The sequence below is a fragment of the Euprymna scolopes genome, chromosome 13 (assembly GCF_053919585.1).
Source record: "Euprymna scolopes isolate OS-2025 chromosome 13, ASM5391958v1, whole genome shotgun sequence".
Classification (NCBI taxonomy): domain Eukaryota; kingdom Metazoa; phylum Mollusca; class Cephalopoda; order Sepiida; family Sepiolidae; genus Euprymna; species Euprymna scolopes.
In genome coordinates, this window is record NC_136494.1 from 66,887,938 (window position 1) to 66,905,776 (window position 17,839).

The 17,839-nt window shown below is 34.9% G+C and overlaps 1 protein-coding gene across 1 annotated transcript in view; it reads left to right on the forward strand.

The window, feature by feature from the left end:
* The window catches only part of LOC145292057 (carbamoyl-phosphate synthase [ammonia], mitochondrial-like), a 165,484-nt gene that overhangs the window by 74,242 nt on the left and 73,403 nt on the right, over positions 1–17,839 (forward strand). Inside the window, exons 10-12 of the mRNA XM_080138102.1 lie at positions 3,384–3,461; positions 5,566–5,661; positions 7,403–7,498. Coding sequence (XP_079994228.1) covers positions 3,384–3,461; positions 5,566–5,661; positions 7,403–7,498 — 270 coding nt within the window. The remainder of the gene's footprint in view (positions 1–3,383; positions 3,462–5,565; positions 5,662–7,402; positions 7,499–17,839) is intronic.

The window sequence follows — 17,839 nt, forward strand, 5'->3', positions numbered from 1 at the left end:
TCAAAATTGTCTGATCTATTCCCTGCCTCCTCCTGTTCTAGCTCATTCGACCCTGTTTAGTGGTCTCCATCAATTCGCTGTTTTGATATCTCATTCTGATATAGCTTATTATTCCAGTAACCGTTTTTCCAAGAATTGCAGCCTTGTGGAACTCTCTTCCTGCTGCCTATTTTCTTCTTACCTATAGATTTGGACTTCAAAACTAAGGTCAATAGACATCTCCCCTCTTTGTGATGATCATCTTTGATTCTTGTTAGCTCCTTACATCGAGTTGCTTCCTACCTTTTCTTTATAATATAATATAAAAAAAGACACCGACCGTGAAAATATAGATATACTTGCAAGAAATACTATCATTCAACAAACCTGACCATTCTGTTTAAGAATGTACCTGCATTTCAAATGATAGGCAGTGGCGTAGCAACTATTTTTGCCACCTGGGGCGGTTGTAGGCTCCCCCCCCCCCGCCACTGGCTGTTGATAATCCATTAACCATTCAAAATTCTAGAAAGTCCTCAAAATATTTATTTTCATAGAATTACAATCAGGGATCTAATTTTAGACTGCTATTATTAGTCCCAGACTTTCATCCTATTATAGTACTCATATATACATATGCAGTGGTTGTCAAAGAAAACCAAAGATTTTTCAAAACAAAAACATAAATCAAATCAAAGAGATTGTTAAATTAATTTTACTGACTATGCAACCTGGATACGCAAACAAAGACTGGCTATACAAACAAAAATTTAAAAAAAAAAAAAAGAAAAAAGATTTTTCTAAACAAAAATGTATAAATCAAATTATAAAAAATTGTTAAATTAACCAGCTACACAAACAAATATAGTAAACTTTCAACCCATTTAATAAAAAAAAAGTATTCTTTTGTATAAGGAGTATTCAGCTACATTTATTTTAATTGGACATAAAACTGGTGTTGAAATATCCATTTTAAAACAGTATTACACACATAAACACAAAAACATTACAACCTTAAACGGGCGTAAAATATGCTTAAATATATTTCAATTGTTTGGATTTCGTATATATTAGTATAGTCGTGATTTCAAAAGTAAAAAAGAAACAGATTTTAGATGCCATCAGCTAGAATTGAAACCAAAACTGTAACATTCAAACCTGGTGATGTTACCACTGTACCAACCTGACACGCATATAAAGTGATTAAAAATTAAAAACAAACTCGGATGAACGTAGAAAAATGTATAACGATTTTTTTTTTTTCAATTTTGACTACTTTAAAAACTATTTTAACTGGCTAAAGACTCGCAAAAGAACGACCCATAAAAAATCTAATCATCTGAGGGCCCTAGCGCTGCTCTGCGACTTTTATTTTGGAGGAGATAATTTGAAAATATGAAGACACAGACAGATCGACAGACATATAGCTGTTTATATATTAGATTATACAAAAACTTTAACTTTTTATTTACTGTATAATTTAATCACACAAAATACATGCTAAAATAGACATTAGTTCTTGGGTTTGAATCATCTTTGAAAGAACATCTGTTTAACTTGTTTTAACAAGTTGTAATTTGTAATTAACTGAGCAAATCATCTATTTCTCACTTTGCTATCTATATAATTCTTTCATCCTTTAATTTACTTTGTAATTCAATTGTGCTGCCACATGGTCTCCTTGCTCTACAACAATTGCCGACCTCCATGGTCTTCTCTTTCATCTTTGTTGTGGTGTGTGTCCACCTTATGGATAATAATGAACTCTCCCATTTATTCTAAAAACGTAGGGAATTTGTCTCTCTCTGTGTTAGCACACGGGTTATGCTTGAGTATGCCAGTCAGATTGACATGTACTTACACTCCTCATTTGTATTTCCTTTTCTGTTCATTATGTTTTGTTTCACTTAATCACCGAGTTCTTTTCTTCTTGAACCTTGCGGAAGCACAACAATCGTCTGTTTGGCCATATCATCATGTCTCACATTGACGGCTGCCAAGGGGATGTGCAGTGGCTCACAAGTGTAAAAATAAAAATACAAACTCTTACATATTCTACATATGTACTTTGTATGCGTCTGTGTGACACTATCAATATTCTAAATGCTAATGCCCATATCTTAGTCATTTTGCAAAGTCTCTGTTGTTGTCAGTTCATATCAGGCCTCCTAAACTTTCCAAATCTGATCAAAGTCGCAATCTGCTCTCAACTGTCTCCAACTATTCTAAACTAAAGACTGCCCATAAACTGTTTCAATATTAAGTCTAAATATATTGACCTCTGTGCAGTCCCTTGTCTCCGTCACCTGCTACACTTTGATTAACAATCCTATTTCAGATGCCTTTGTGTTCCTTGGTGAACAACTTTCTCCCAATTGTCTTTCTACTAACCTCTCTTCCTATACTTTTGTTTTGCTGATAAACTTATTTACTCTTATTATTTTATTTATTTTTTTTTTAGTTCCTAACACTTATTTTTTTTTTTTTTGGAGGGCGGTAGGAGAAAGAGGAGGACATCAATTTTATCACACAACCACTCTTAAATATTTCTGACTGCATCCGTGAGCATTTCAGGAGAGTTCTATATTATCCATACGAGTAATATAGAAGTAAGGAGACTTCTTTTTCAGTATGCAAAAAGAATGTCTCAACAGATGTCACAGTTTATGCATTTTTGTATGAAATGGTGGTAGTGGCTGTGACCCATTGAGTCACAGTTACGTTTAGTATTAACCTAAAACAGAATTATTTAACATAAACTAAAAACTTATCAAATGACCTTTCTATAAATATACTGTGTGATACAGGGTTGATTTACCATAAAAAAAATCTCAATCTGTATATAAAGATTATTGAAGTCATCATTTTGTGAGTTTCTCCCAAATAGAAACATGACAAAAAAGGAATAGACAGAGTATACTTTACTAAAGCAGTAGTTGTTTGAATCTGATGTAAGTCTAAATATTTTCTTTACCTGGATATGTGTTTGATAAATTTAAAGAAATTAACATAACATACTAAAATATTTTTTTGAACCAAGTTTTTTTTTTTTTTTTTTTTGATAATCCACAAAAAAGTAGAAAGCATATTTCACATTAGTTCAAAGCAAATTCTTTTTTACTTTAAACCATAATTTCTAATGTTTTTTTTTCTAATATAAATAATACATAAATACATTCATCATAGTTACTTACTCTCCCGTGCAAATACTAAGTAACATATTTTTTTTCCACATTATTTCACAAAAATTTTTTTGTACAATCTCTAAAATGTAAAAAGGTAGGTAAAAATAAAAATTTGCATACGCAAGTACTGTATAAAGTAGTAGAATATTTTATTAATTTCTTTTTTTTCTGTGTAGTGCTCTATTCTGTTTTTAATTGTAGCATTTTCTTCATTTCTAGGGAATCATGCACTTAACCCGTCCAATATTCACAGCTCAGTTCCACCCTGAAGCCTGGGGTGGTCCCACAGACACTGAGGTAAGAATATTAAGGAATTGTTTTTGTTTAACTATTTAAACCAGAAGATGTTTGTATTTATGTTTTGTGGGGAGAGGGGAATGACATACTAGTACAAAAACATGAGAGAACATGTTATGGTGCATGTGCTTTAATATCCAACCTGTTGCTAATATTGGCTCATTCTCAAAGGTATAGCCAGCTGTGCTTTCCATGTTTTTGCCCCTCCCCTTGGAGAAGTTGACCAAAATTTTTTCCCCCAATTTAAAGCGCCAGTAGGTCAGACAGAGATAGAGAGGCTGGGTCATAAATAAATTTGCCTACTAATGAAGGAATTATTTACTGCTTGCAAATCGATTTTGCCTGCCATTTCACAATAATGCCTCAAAACCTATATGGGAATTTTTCAGGGTTGGATTTGTTTTGTTCTGCTTTGTTCAAAATGTTTACTAGTATATTTTTGATTTTTTTTTTTTTTTGTACAAAAATGAAACAAAACCTTTTGTTTTGTTCACTTTTCATTGTACACATAGAAGTATTTAATTACAACTGGAATGCGGCAAAAGGGCCAAGGTTTAACAAAAAAAACTATGAAACGTGAAAAATTTATCATTGGGGCAATTCAAAAATTACATTTATTAATTAGGTTGAGTAATTTGACAAAGTAATTATATAAAAATTACATAAATCAATCAAAATTTTTAAATTTAAGAACATTCAATGAGTATTAATTGCAACTTTAAGGTTGTCCTAATTATAATAAAAAAATTAACGAAACCTATTTTGTAAAATTTTGCTACAAAAGTTTGCCCTCACCCCCTTGGTCCTTCCTGGTTACGTCCTTGCTTATTCTACTGATCAGAATGAAGTCCTCTGATTATGCAAGAGTCAAATGCATCCAAAAATGGAGTACTACTCTTAGAGCACTGTTTTCCTTGTCAGATTGAACAATCAACTTCACAATCTAATGGAGGGATATCTCCTTCGCTCTCTTCACGTTCTTTCCCACAGAAGAGACATTGCTAGTATTTCTCTACCCAATTGTCATTCCCTTTAGCAGGTGCCCAACTTAGTTTCAGTATCTAGTTCCGCTTTGTAAGACATTCAAGCATAAGTCATCATCCTACCACAACTAGAAAGAATGTTCTTTTCTGCCTCCATGTGCTGAACATTAAACCAAATTTCCATAGATGGTTTCTTCAAAAAACTTTCCATCTGTGGAACACATTACCAGAAGATTCCTTCACTGCAGCCTACAACATGGTCGTCTTCAAATCCAATGTCAATATTTGGATTTATTCTGGCCAATGTTGGAGAATGTTCTGTTTTGAAGTTAAGAAAATTCATTCCACCCACATAAGGAATTAAGAATAGAATCATACTCACTTTCTGGCACATAGTTTACACTACTTCCTGTTCTTATCTGAGTGACCATAACCAGTTATATTTTTTCCAAACATGTTCATCTCTAAAAATGTTAAAAACTAGAGATTAAATTCTTTGTTCGCTTTCATTTGTATGTTTTCACCTTCCTTTTCTTTCTACCTTTGTTTTTAGATTCTTGCGTATTTGATCTCTCCAGAACTCATCTCCCTCCCTTGCCCCCACCCCTCTCTCCCTTGCCCCCACCCCTCTCTCCCTTGCCCCCACCCCTCTCTCCCTTGCCCCCACCCCTCTCTCCCTTGCCCCCACCCCTCCCTCCCTTGCCCCCACCCCTCCCTCCCTTGCCCCCACCCCTCTCTCCCTTGCCCCCACCCCTCTCTCCCTTGCCCTCACCCCTCTCTCCCTTGCCCTCACCCCTCTCTCCCTTGCCCTCACCCCTCTCTCCCTTGCCCTCACCCCTCTCTCCCTTGCCCTCACCCCTCTCTCCCTTGCCCCCACCCCTCTCTCCCTTGCCCTCACCCCTCTCTCCCTTGCCCCCACCTCTCTCTCCCTTGCCCACACCTCTCTCTCCCTTACCCACACCTCTCTCTCCCTTGCAGCCCCTCTATTTCTCTCTTGTCTCCCCATTCACTTTGATGACTTTCAATTGAGACAATTTTACTTTAAACAAAATTCTAATTTTTTCTCAAAGTGAAGATTTTTTCACTTCTAATATAACCTTTTTTTTTTTGTTTTTCTTCAGTTTTTGTTTGATTATTTCATGCAAATGATTAAAACTAAAGAACAGTGCGTCTATAATGTTATGAAGCCAGTTGCAAAAATACCCAAACCCGAAAAGGTAAGACTACCTTTAAAATTTATTCTTTTATTGCCATATGACTTCTAGGAAAAGGTAGATCTTCCACTTTTTGGCTGACAACTTAAGCAGACGGACACGAAATTTAACTACTCTCTGAAGAGTCTGCTAGAGTGGGAACATTTTTTACATGGAAATCACCACTTATCAAGGCCCAGAAGCTACTCGAGGATAATAGTTATTGCGTGTGCAGTAATCAATGGGATAGTATCGTAGTAATCGTTAGTACTGGAGATTTGAGGAAGTGTCTTACTTAAGGGGGTGGTTCATCAGGAATTTGTTTATGTTGAACTTGAAGACATCCAAGTTGTAGTTGGGTGGGAAATAGGCAGATGGAAGAGAGTTCCACTGGCGTGCACTTCTAAGGAAGAAGCTTTGTTCATGGAATCTACGTTTTGGTTTTGGTACAGATAAAGAGTGGGGAAAATTTTTTGACAGTGGTTCCTGTGACAAGAAAAGCTATCTTTCTATATCTTTCTCTTTCTATGAAGGGCAGCCCACGCTTGTTAAAGTCCAAAGATCCCTCACCATGTTTGTGAATGTTTCAAGCTGTTTATATCAATATAAAAACTAAATACCGATGTCTGAGTGATTTTTATCCTCAGATGCTCAAGAATCTGGATGTCCAACTATGACAATGAATGTGTATTGTTTGGATTGTTCTCATCTTGGATGTTATTTTCACAAAGTTTTGACCTTCGACCCTTTTCCAGTGCATCTTGTTGAACTCTGGAATCTGCACAGAATTTTGAACAAAACTATTTAGCACATCGTCTTCCATCAGCTACAACTGAGTAGAAGTCTTATCTAATTCAAGCTGTATTCTTAGTATTGCCCACACTGAGGATTGAACTTATGTAAGGTTCTGTGACATAATGAATAAAGTACTAAGTAAAATTCAATTCTGAGTGATCTTCCGGAGGTTGAAGGTTCAAAAACCTCACTGCGGGCAAGATTAATAATGTAATTACAAATTACTTAAGACTTCTACACAGTCATGATGATGATGAAATAAGAGCATGCTACTGCTACTTAAATAAAAGGTTGTTGAGTTCGACAGACAGATTCCCGAGTTCAACAATATACACCTGAAGATCAGACGTTACATCAGTTGAAACATGGGAATAACACTCGAGATAAGAACACTAGTTTGAATAATCTAAATAATACAAATTCAAAATTCAAAAATGCAGAAACTTAATTATGCATACTTTGTTTAATGGTCATTATTCTTGCATGCTCTTTGACCATTCCAGACTCTTGCCTATTTTCTACTGAAATTTTTTTTATTCCTTTTCAAAAAGACCAAACTCAATACAAATCTGATTGAAGAAAGAGCCATTTATTTAACTTGATCTTCATTCCAAATCACTGAGTGAGAGTGAGAGAGATATTGAAATCGCTACTCCCTTACATGCCTCCTAAAGGACTGACTGTTTGCTCTCTTATTGAGCCATGTGACATGATATCCATCTTCAATACATTCTCACAGCCAAGGTAATTTTCACACCAAGTCAACAAGTCAACCGTTGCTGACCTTTTGACTATCACCTTTTTCTGTTGTTCTATACTGAAATATATCCAAGATGATCTACCCAATATGTAACATATATCTTGCTTGTCTAGAACTCTTGTTATTTTATTATTACATTTTTTTTTGTTTTTTTTTTGTTTTTTTTTTGTTATGAATTAATGTTTTTCTATTTTTTATTTTTAAATCTAGATAGACAAAGTCCTTGTGTTGGGCAGTGGAGGACTTTCCATTGGTCAAGCAGGCGAGTTTGACTACAGTGGTTCTCAAGCTGTAAAAGCACTTAAGGTCAGAATGATGATTCTTTTTATTTATTTATTTTTTATTTTATCATACTAGCACAGTAATCTGGTGCTGCCCGGCTTTAAGAGAGGAGTGATCACTTGCAATCCTATGGTAATAAGGGTTATTTATGTTCCTAATTTCATGAAGTTTTGTCCGGTAGTTTATTTATTCTCAAGGAATAGACTCTTGTCAGAAATAAATCAAACAAAGCTTTTCACACTCCCTGTGGTGTTTACTATGTTTCAACTTTCATAAAAATGTGTTCAGTAGTTTTTCTTTCTGTAAATGTAGACTCACAGAATTTAATCTTTACTTTCGTTCTTTCTGTCATATATATATACTTTTTATTTTTTTATGGGGTGCAGAATTTGATTATGGCTATGTAAAGACAAAATTTATGTTTTTTTAGCATAATGAAATTAAAAATAAAAATAATGAAAGGGCTGGCTAACCAGATTCAAACCTTGCCCAACAGAGCTAAATCGGGGTTAGGAATTATGCTTAAAAATATAAAATGTGGCAAAGGAGAGAAAAACAAACTGGGGAAAGTATCAAATATAAACCAAATTAAGTCCTATTTGTGTATTCATTCTTTTTGTGGACTATTATCCTCATCTTCATAGTTGTTGTTTCATTGTGTTTCGGCTAACTCATCCTCTGGCCTACTTCACGTGGTTAACCATGGCGGAATAGGTTTAAAAGAAAAATGAATAATATATAATGCTAAGAGATTTTCTTTTTCTTTTACAAAACATCTCTGAAGAATGGAGAAGCCATGAAACTGCACTAAAATCTTAACAAATTTAGCTAGTTGAATTTATTATGTTATAAAGCTCTATCTGGAAGGACATTGGCTCTTAATTCTATTCGATTTCGAAATTCATGTAAGAACAACTGTTTTTGATAATTTGGTTTTTATGTGATATAAATATGAGATATGTGACTGATACATTTCACATTTAGTTATGAATTTAAGAATATTTTTAAGATGTAAGTGAAGATGCTACTCTATTTTGAAAAAAAGATGTTGAAATTCTGGATAATTTATGCTGATGTATACAGACATGTTGGGTAGAAATTAATTTCTGACCATTGGATTTACCGTTAAACTGGAGTGAAGTTAAAATATGTTGCTTTTAAATATGTTATATATAATGCTGATATTTTTTACACTAGTGTTTGTGTTATAATTAATAATGGATTTATTTAATCCACAGGACTGGGAATAAACAAAGAAAATCACAAAGTAAAAAAAAAAAAAAAATATGTATAGGATTTGAACCTGTGGATCTGAAATGAGGATTACCTGATGCAGGTGCTATCTTTAATAATTACTTGACTAACAAGCTGCACAGGTAGAGAGCATTAAACTTTTCACTCCGTGGTTTTCTTTGTTTATTTCTACCACTGTGGACTCCATTTAATTAATTGTATTACCTATATAAACACCACTTCATCACTTCACACTTCATTATTAATATACTGTCGGAAATCAATTTCACTGTTATATATAAATAATAATTAGAACAGAGATGTAAAATAGAAATTTACAAAAAGTTTTTATTATTCGGTAGAATACTCCAAAGCCGGTAGCTAGGTGCTCATTAATCCACAGAGTTTCAAAGAATGCAAATTCTATTTATCAGAGGTAAAACATTTTTTAGCAAAAAAATTGATGACACCTTCATACTCTGGCCTCATCAGAAAGATGTCCAGATACTACTGAATCATGTGAACACAATACAACCGTCCATACAGTTCACAATGGAGAAGGAAACAGATAACCAACTGGCCTTCCTGGATATACTCATAACATGCACAGTGTGGGTTCAAGACATCTGTGTATCGCTAGCCCACCTTCACCGGACAATACCTAAACTTCAACTCCCAGCACCCATACAGTGTCAAATATGGAATCGCACGCTGTCTACAACACTGAGCACAGACAATAAGTAGTGACTCTCATACGTACCATCAAGAAATGACTAGGCTAAGAGATACCCTTCAACGTAACAACTACTCTGATAGCACACTATCTGGACGAAGTAAAGAATAGATACCCCGTAGCAGACGACGCCGCCTGGCGGTGCCAGGTGCACAATTCAACTAACACCGGTGATTCGACCTTGACATTGGCACAAGCACATGGCGTCGGTTGTTTTTAAACACGTCAAATAGCAAACATGCTCGAATATTCACCAGCATTTTTTAAAAAATATATTTACAAAACCTTTGAAGATTTAAAAGAAAAAGTATATATTTACAAAACATTTTTTTAAAATAAGTAACAAAACGAACGTATTTAAATAAAAGATATTTAAATAAACGGGTGTCTCTTTCTGTTTCGGATTTTTGCGACCAAGATTGATTTTTATGTACCGTGTTTTTTTTGGGGGGGGGTCTGTATGCGTTTTTAAGACAATTCAATATTTATTCTTTAAAACATTAACTTCAGCGACAATTAATATATTTTCAAAATAATGTTTTTAAATATTACATTTTTACGAATATTCGCGAGCAAGATTTTTTTAAAAATAAAAGATATTTCAATAAATGGGTGTCTTTCTGAGTGTGTGTTTAATATATTTACAGAACTTTTTAATAACTATTTTATTCTTTTTATCAAACAAAAATAGAACTTTTATAATGACATACTGGTGCTACCAGATCAGGCTGCCCTGTGGCTTCCTGAGACGAAATGCACCTACATTGACGTTTTTTTGTTTTCTGATCTTTTTTGTAAAACTTAATTATGTTCTGCAAAACCAAAAACAAAAACAACAGCCTATCCCCCCCCTTTTATTTTATTTTTTCCTACCTTACTCCCGGTCCTGGATATGACCTTAAACTACATCCGATGGTGAGGTCCAGCTTACGGGCTTGGGGAGTGTGGAGCCACCTCTTAATTGCCATTGCTCCCAGGTCCACCCTGACCCGGAGTGGTAGTACCTGTTAGGGTCCCAACTATGGGTTAAATAGAAACAGATTTTAAAAAGGAAAAGAAACAACAAAAAAAGAAAGAAAAAAAAACAAATATATTCTATTAAATTATCTATTTATTTATTTATTTTTTTGCCCTGTCGGTAGGGCATGAGAACAAACCGACTGTCCCCCTGCAGAGGGTAAAAATCCCTCAATGGGGCAACCAGTTAGCCGTGGGTTGCTACCCGTAAAGTCTTAGGACGTGATCCTGGTGATTGAGCGAACCTAAACCAGGATACATAGAAGTTTAGGCACCGCAACACATTACTTTGGCCCTTACTTCGATTAGACGGGTGGTCGGAGAGGCCCGATCCGACCAATCGGCCAGTCACGCCAAGCCCCACCATATATTGCCCATTCCAAAAACCCACTACTAATACAACACATCCCCCCTCTCCCACAAATAACCCTACTCCCTAATATATGATGGAAAGTGGTGGCTGAGGGTCAATCGATTAGGTGTGAATATCGATGACGAGGCTGTAAACCCCTCAGGATTGCTACAGATCCCATAGCAATATCAAGAGAGAACAGATAATCATTATGATACCACCAAAGTCGGTTATATCATCATTGTATCCCTGTAGAGGCTGGGCGAATGGGTTTCCCCCCAGGCTCTTCCCAAATAGGACTCCGAGGTGGGTGGGGAACAAAGATGACGAAAAAAGAAAACAAAATATATGGCTTATTCCTCCCAAAAACCACCCAACCACCCAAAGAGAACCCACTCTGATGTCTCTGACATCAGTAGCTCTGACGAAGAGACGATAAAACCAAGGAACTCAACATTCGTAGTAATAGAATCAATGGAGGAAACTCCTTTGACCAAACTATCACCTTTTAAAATTGAAAAAAATCTTAAAACTCTAAAACCAAAGTCTATTAAAAAACAATTTAACGGCAGCCTACTAATAGAAACCCATAACGAAGAACAAACTAAAGAAATATTGAAACTAAAATTATTTGAAAACATCAAAGTCAAATGCTACAGACATCCAACCCTAAATACCTGCAAAGGAGTAGTGAAAAGCCACGAACTTGCACTTTGTCCCTTGGAGGAAATCCGGACAAACTTACAGAAACAGAATGTGATAGATATTCGCAGAGTTCAAATTAAAAAAAAACGGTGAGAAAATCGATACCAATACATATATACTAACTTTCGATTCCCTCACCATACCCAAAGAAGTGAAAGTCGGATATATGAAAATAAATGTAGAAATTTATATTCCAAACCCCCTCCAATGCTTCAAGTGCCAGAAGTTTGGACACCATCAAGATCGGTGCACACGATTACCAGTGTGTGGAAGATGTGGAGAAAGTGGCCCACACATTGACTGCAGAAAAGATTTCAAGTGTGCCAACTGCCTGGGAAACCATGGCGCTGGCTCTAGATATTGCGAAATATGGAAAAGAGAAAAAGAAGTGACCAAACTAAAACATATAAAGAATATATCCTACCCAGAGGCCAGGAAAATAATCGAAACTAAAACATATGCAGATGCAACAAAAAAAACTAATCCAATCAACAATCAAAATGGTCATATACATGTAACGGATACAACTGACAAGAAAATTGATGTCCTAAACAAACTAATAAAGGAAATGAAAGAACTATTAGAAGAAATGAGGAAAATGAATAGTGCAATGTCTGCAACCAATCCAAGGATAATATTAAGTAAAGACACTACTGAACCACAAAAAGAAACAAAACCACAAACCATTTCTACAAAAACAACCGAACAACCATCAAACACATCACAAGCCAGAAAAGAATCAAAAATCCCCCCAGACAAAAAAAAAAACAAACAAAAACAGGAAAAGAAAGATCCCGATCTATATCTCGAACAAGGACTCCGACAGAAAATAGATTTGAGGGATTGGAGACGATGGAAGTTGAACACAATTCCAAATGATGAACAAAATATTACAATGGAATATCAGAGGGATAAAAGCAAACCAAAATGAACTCACATTATTAATAACAAATATGAGCCCAGCACTTGTCTGTCTACAGGAGACCTTTCTGAAAGAAAATAATACCATCAACATAAAACACTACACATCTTACAACTACATAAATAAAGATACGGACAGAGATTCTGGAGGCACATCAATACTTGTGAAGAATGAAGTCCCTCAAAGACAAATAAATATAAACACAAACTTGCAAGCAATTGCAGTTCAGTGACTCTACATAGAACTATAACACTTTGCTCAATATACATCCCTCCAAAAGATACAATCAACGAAACTGAGATAACTCAATTAATAAAACAACTCCCTAAACCCTTTTTTCTACTAGGAGATCTCAACAGTCACAATGTAATATGGGGAAGTAAAGAAACAAATAAAAAAGGAAAAGAAATAGAAAACATAATAAATAAAAATAATCTATGCCTCCTTAATAATCAAAACTACACCTATATGTACCCAGCAACAGGTACTTTCACCGCCATTGACCTTACCTTATGTGATCCTTCCATATATATGGACTATGACTGGAAAGTACACAATGACACCTGTGGGAGTGATCATTTCCCAATCATCCTGGAAAGTCAAAGTACTAGCACTGAACAAAAAACACCCAAATGGAACCTACATAAAGCGGATTGGGAAGACTTCCAGGAACAGTGCAAAAACCAATTAATTATCGAAAAGAATGATGAAGATGACCATTTGAACTACTTCATTAAAACACTCACAAACATAGCAAATAATACCATACCGAAAACAACCAAAACCAACAATCACAACAAACCTTGGTTCACAAAAGAATGCAGAAAAGCCATCAGAGCTCGACGAGCTGCCTTGAGAAAATTCGAAAAGTATCCAACAAGCGAAAATCTGGATTTCTTCAAAAACAACAGAGCAAAAGCCAGACGAATCATAAAGGAATCCAAAAGAACAACCTGGAGAAATTATATATCCAAAATTAATGTGAATACCAAGGCGAAAACAGTTTGGAACATGATGAGGAAAATAGAAGGAAAGTGTAGTAGTACACCAATATCCCACATCTCTAAAGGCAACAAAATATACACCGATCAAAAAGACATTTCCAATAACCTGGCAGATAATTTATCAAAAATTTCATCATGTGACAGACAAACAGAGAAATTCAAAAAGATTAGAGAAAAGGAAGAGAAAAAGAAAATTCTATTTAAATCACAAAATACTGAAAAATACAACCAACCTCTTACCTTGCCTGAATTAAAAGAATCGCTAACCAAATCCCATGACACAGCTACAGGGCCCGATGAAATTCCATATGAAATCCTCAAAAAACTTCCAGAAGCCTCAATGAAATACCTACTTGAAATTTTCAATATTATATGGTCCAGTGGAAACGTACCCGAGACCTGGAAAGAGGCCAAAATAATACCAATCCCCAAATCTGAAAACTCAAACATCCAATCCCAATCAAGTAACGTCTCAGATCCATTGAATTTCAGGCCAATAGCTCTAACAAGCTGCATTTGTAAGACCATGGAAAGGATTATAAACAAAAGACTAATCTGGTTCCTGGAAACAGAGAATCTTATTACAGAATTTCAAACAGGATTCAGGAAAAACCGAAGTTCAATAGACCACATAGTCAGACTTGAAACCTTCATCAGAGAAGCCTTTGTAAGGAAAGAACATTTAACAGCAGTGTTTTTTGACATGGAAAAAGCCTACGATACTGTGTGGAAGTACGGTGTTACAAGGGATCTGAAGGCGCTTGGACTAAAAGGCAGAATGCCAATTTTTATTGAAAATTTTTAAAAAAATAGATGGTTCAGAATAAAGGTTGGCACAGCTCTCTCGGACTTGAAAGAACAAGAGAATGGAGTACCTCAAGGGAGTATACTGTCAGTGACCCTGTTCAGTATCCGAATTAACAACATTGTAAAAAACCTTAACCCTGGGGTAGATTGCTCCCTATATGTGGATGACTTCCTAATATGCTGTAGATCTAGATATATATCTATAATAGAAAGGAAGCTTCAATTGTGCTTAAACAAAGTAATGAGATGGACGGAAGAGAATGGATTTAGATTCTCCAAAAGAAAAACGAAATGCATGCATTTCTGCAAACTAAAGAACATGCATAATGATCCTGTCCTAACCATGGAAGGAATGCCCATACCAGTTACTGACCAGTACAAATTCTTAGGGATTTTATTTGACAAAAAGTTAACATTCATCCCACACATAAACTATCTGAAAAAAAAATGTAACAAAGCTGTAAATCTTTTGAGAGTGGTAGCACATACCGATTGGGGTGCAGACAGGGAAACACTCCTTAAACTTTACAGAGCACTAGTCCGCTCAAAGCTAGACTACGGTTGTTTCATATATGGATCAACCCGAACATCATATATAAAAAGCCTAGACCCTATTCACCATAGTGGCCTAAGATTGGCCCTAGGAGCATACAGAACTTCCCCCGTGAACAGTCTATACACGGAAGCACACGAACCCCCACTAGATCTAAGGCGAGAAAAGTTAGCCCTTCAATATTTACTGAAACTGAAGTCTTGCCCAAACAACCCTGCATACCAATGTACCTTCTATCCTAAATATGAAGAACTCTTTAACATGAGAAGAAAAACTATCAAAACGTTCGGGCTCCGAATGAAGGAAAGCATTGAAGAATCGAAAATTCCAATCTCCAGCATTCACAACTTCATACTGCCTAAAACACCCCCATGGACCATGAAACAAGTTGAAATAAAACTCAACCTAAACAAAAAGTCCAAATCTACCACAAACCCTATTGAATACCACGACGAACTTCAACATTTAAAATTACAATATTCAGACTACACCTTTATCTACACAGACGGGTCTAAAAGCAACAATCACACTGGATGTGCAGCAACGTACCATAAAACCACAATGAAGAGAAATCTTCAAAATGAAGCATCTATATTCACTGCAGAGACTATAGCTATCGATCTAGCACTCAACATAATTTCAGAGGAAACCACCAAAAACTTCATCATTCTCACAGATTCTCTATCAGTCCTATTATCTATACAAAATCAAAAACAAGAAAATCCACTAACAACAAAATTAATAGAAAAAATCAATATCCTTTCAACTACTAAAAACATTATTCTTGTCTGGATCCCCAGCCATGTGGGGATCAAAGGCAATGACAGGGCAGATACAGCTGCAAAAAGATCTTCTCACCTTCCAACTGACAATTTTAAGATTCCACATACTGATCTTAGACCCCAGATAAAAGCATACATACAGGAAAAATGGCAACTGCGGTGGAGTCAGCAAGAGGGCAGCAAATTATACTCAATCAAACCTAAACTTAAGGAACGATGTCCGGACATCAAGAGATCACGCCGAGAAGATGTGATACTGACTCGGCTGCGCATAGGGCACACCAACTTTACTCATTCTTATATACTAAATGGAGAATCGGCGCCAGAGTGCATCCCATGCCAGGAGACACTCACAGTAAAACATATCCTAGTTGGGTGTGATGACCTTGCCCCAACTAGAAAATTATATTATACAGAAAGCAATATGGAAGACCTTTTTGAAAAGGTCAACTCAGCAAATATTCTAGCATACCTAAGGAAAGTAAATTTATATAAGAAAATTTAAGGAAATTTAAAGTCATCCAAATATACACATCCATGTATAAATACAACATTTAATTTCTTAGTTCAATTTTATAAAAAAAGGGAGGAAAAGCTGAAAAAGTCATTCCCCCCCTCCCAATAAAAAAAGTTAAAAAAAAAAAAAAAAGACTCCGGCATTAAATGACCACATAGGTTGATATGCCGTAAAACCAATCAATCAATCAATCAATATAATGACATATATATTATGGACTGTTTCGAAATTTTAAAATTTAAGTTAGTTTTATTTTAAAAAAAAAAAAGACGAGGTGTTTTTTTTTTCAATTAAATTATAAACTTTATTTGAACTTTCAACAAACTTTTACAGACATAAAAATAGACTTTATAGATATTTTATAATTTTTTAAAAATATATTTAACGAAAAGTTTTTTTTTATCATTTCATTGTTGAATAAAATTTCAAAGTAATAAATGATGACAAAAATCGAAAAGAAAAAACACCTCGTCTTTTTTTTTGTTTTAAATAAAACTTTAATTTTAAAATTTCGATGTTTGAAAAACAGTCCATAATATATATTTCATTATAAAAGTTCTATTTTTGTGTGATAAAAAAGAATAAAACAGTTAATAAATAATAAATAAATAAATAAATAAATAAATAAATAAAAAACAACAGTCCATTAAGTTCAAATAAAAACTGTTTGAATAAAACTTATAAAAAAAGGTTCATTCTATACGGTTTTGGCCATTTCTTTTTTGCGCGTTTTTAATACAATTCAATATTTATTTACATTTACTTTATCCATTTGTTACAGTATTTAAAACAAAATGGTCCAAATATTAATTTCTTTTAATACCTCGTAAAATTTTGGCTTCTTCGACTTTTGGATTTTTTTTGTCATTTAATAAATTGATCACGTGATGGTTACCATCACTGATGGTATCATGAGATTAAATCAAACTTCAATATTTAAAAATATTATTTTAAAAAATATATTAATTGTCGGTAAAGTTAATGTTTTAAAGAAAGAATAATTAAATAAATACTGAATTGTATTAAAAAAACACACAGAAAAAAAAAAGAATTATAAAACACTTTACATAAAAATCAATCTTTAGCACAAAAATCCGCAAAACATAATTATTATTCTAAGGTTTATCTTCAAAAGTTTGTAAATATATTTAAAAATAAATTGCTGGCGAATATTCGAGCATGTTTGCTATTTGACGTGTTTACAAACAACCGACGCCGTGTGCTTGTGCCAATGTCAAGGTCGAGTCACCGGTGGTAGTTGAATTGTGCGCTTGTCACCGCCAGGCGGCGTTGTCTGCTACGGGGTATCTATTCTTTACTTCGTCCCACTATCCACTAGAGGAAACAATAGAGTAAGGGAAGAAAGTGAGTCACAAAAACTTCCAACGGTCTGCCTACCATACATACAAGGTGTCTCCGAAAGAATTCAAAAGATATGTGCCCCTTACAACATCAGGGCAGTATTTAAAAGTGAGTCAACTCTAAGAAGACACCTATTCAAAATAAAGCCACCAATAGAGGAGGAACAGACCAAGAACTGCATATATTCTATCCCATGCAGCTGCAGCAAGGTTTACAAGGGCGAAACATGTTGCTCTCTTAAAGCAAGGGTGGAGGAACATGGAAAAGCAGTGACTAGAGGGGAGACAAAAAAGTCGGGTATAGCCTACCATGTATGGAAGGAAAAGGATGACCATCACCCCCTCTGAGATGAAGTTAAAATAATAAACAGTGAGCCCC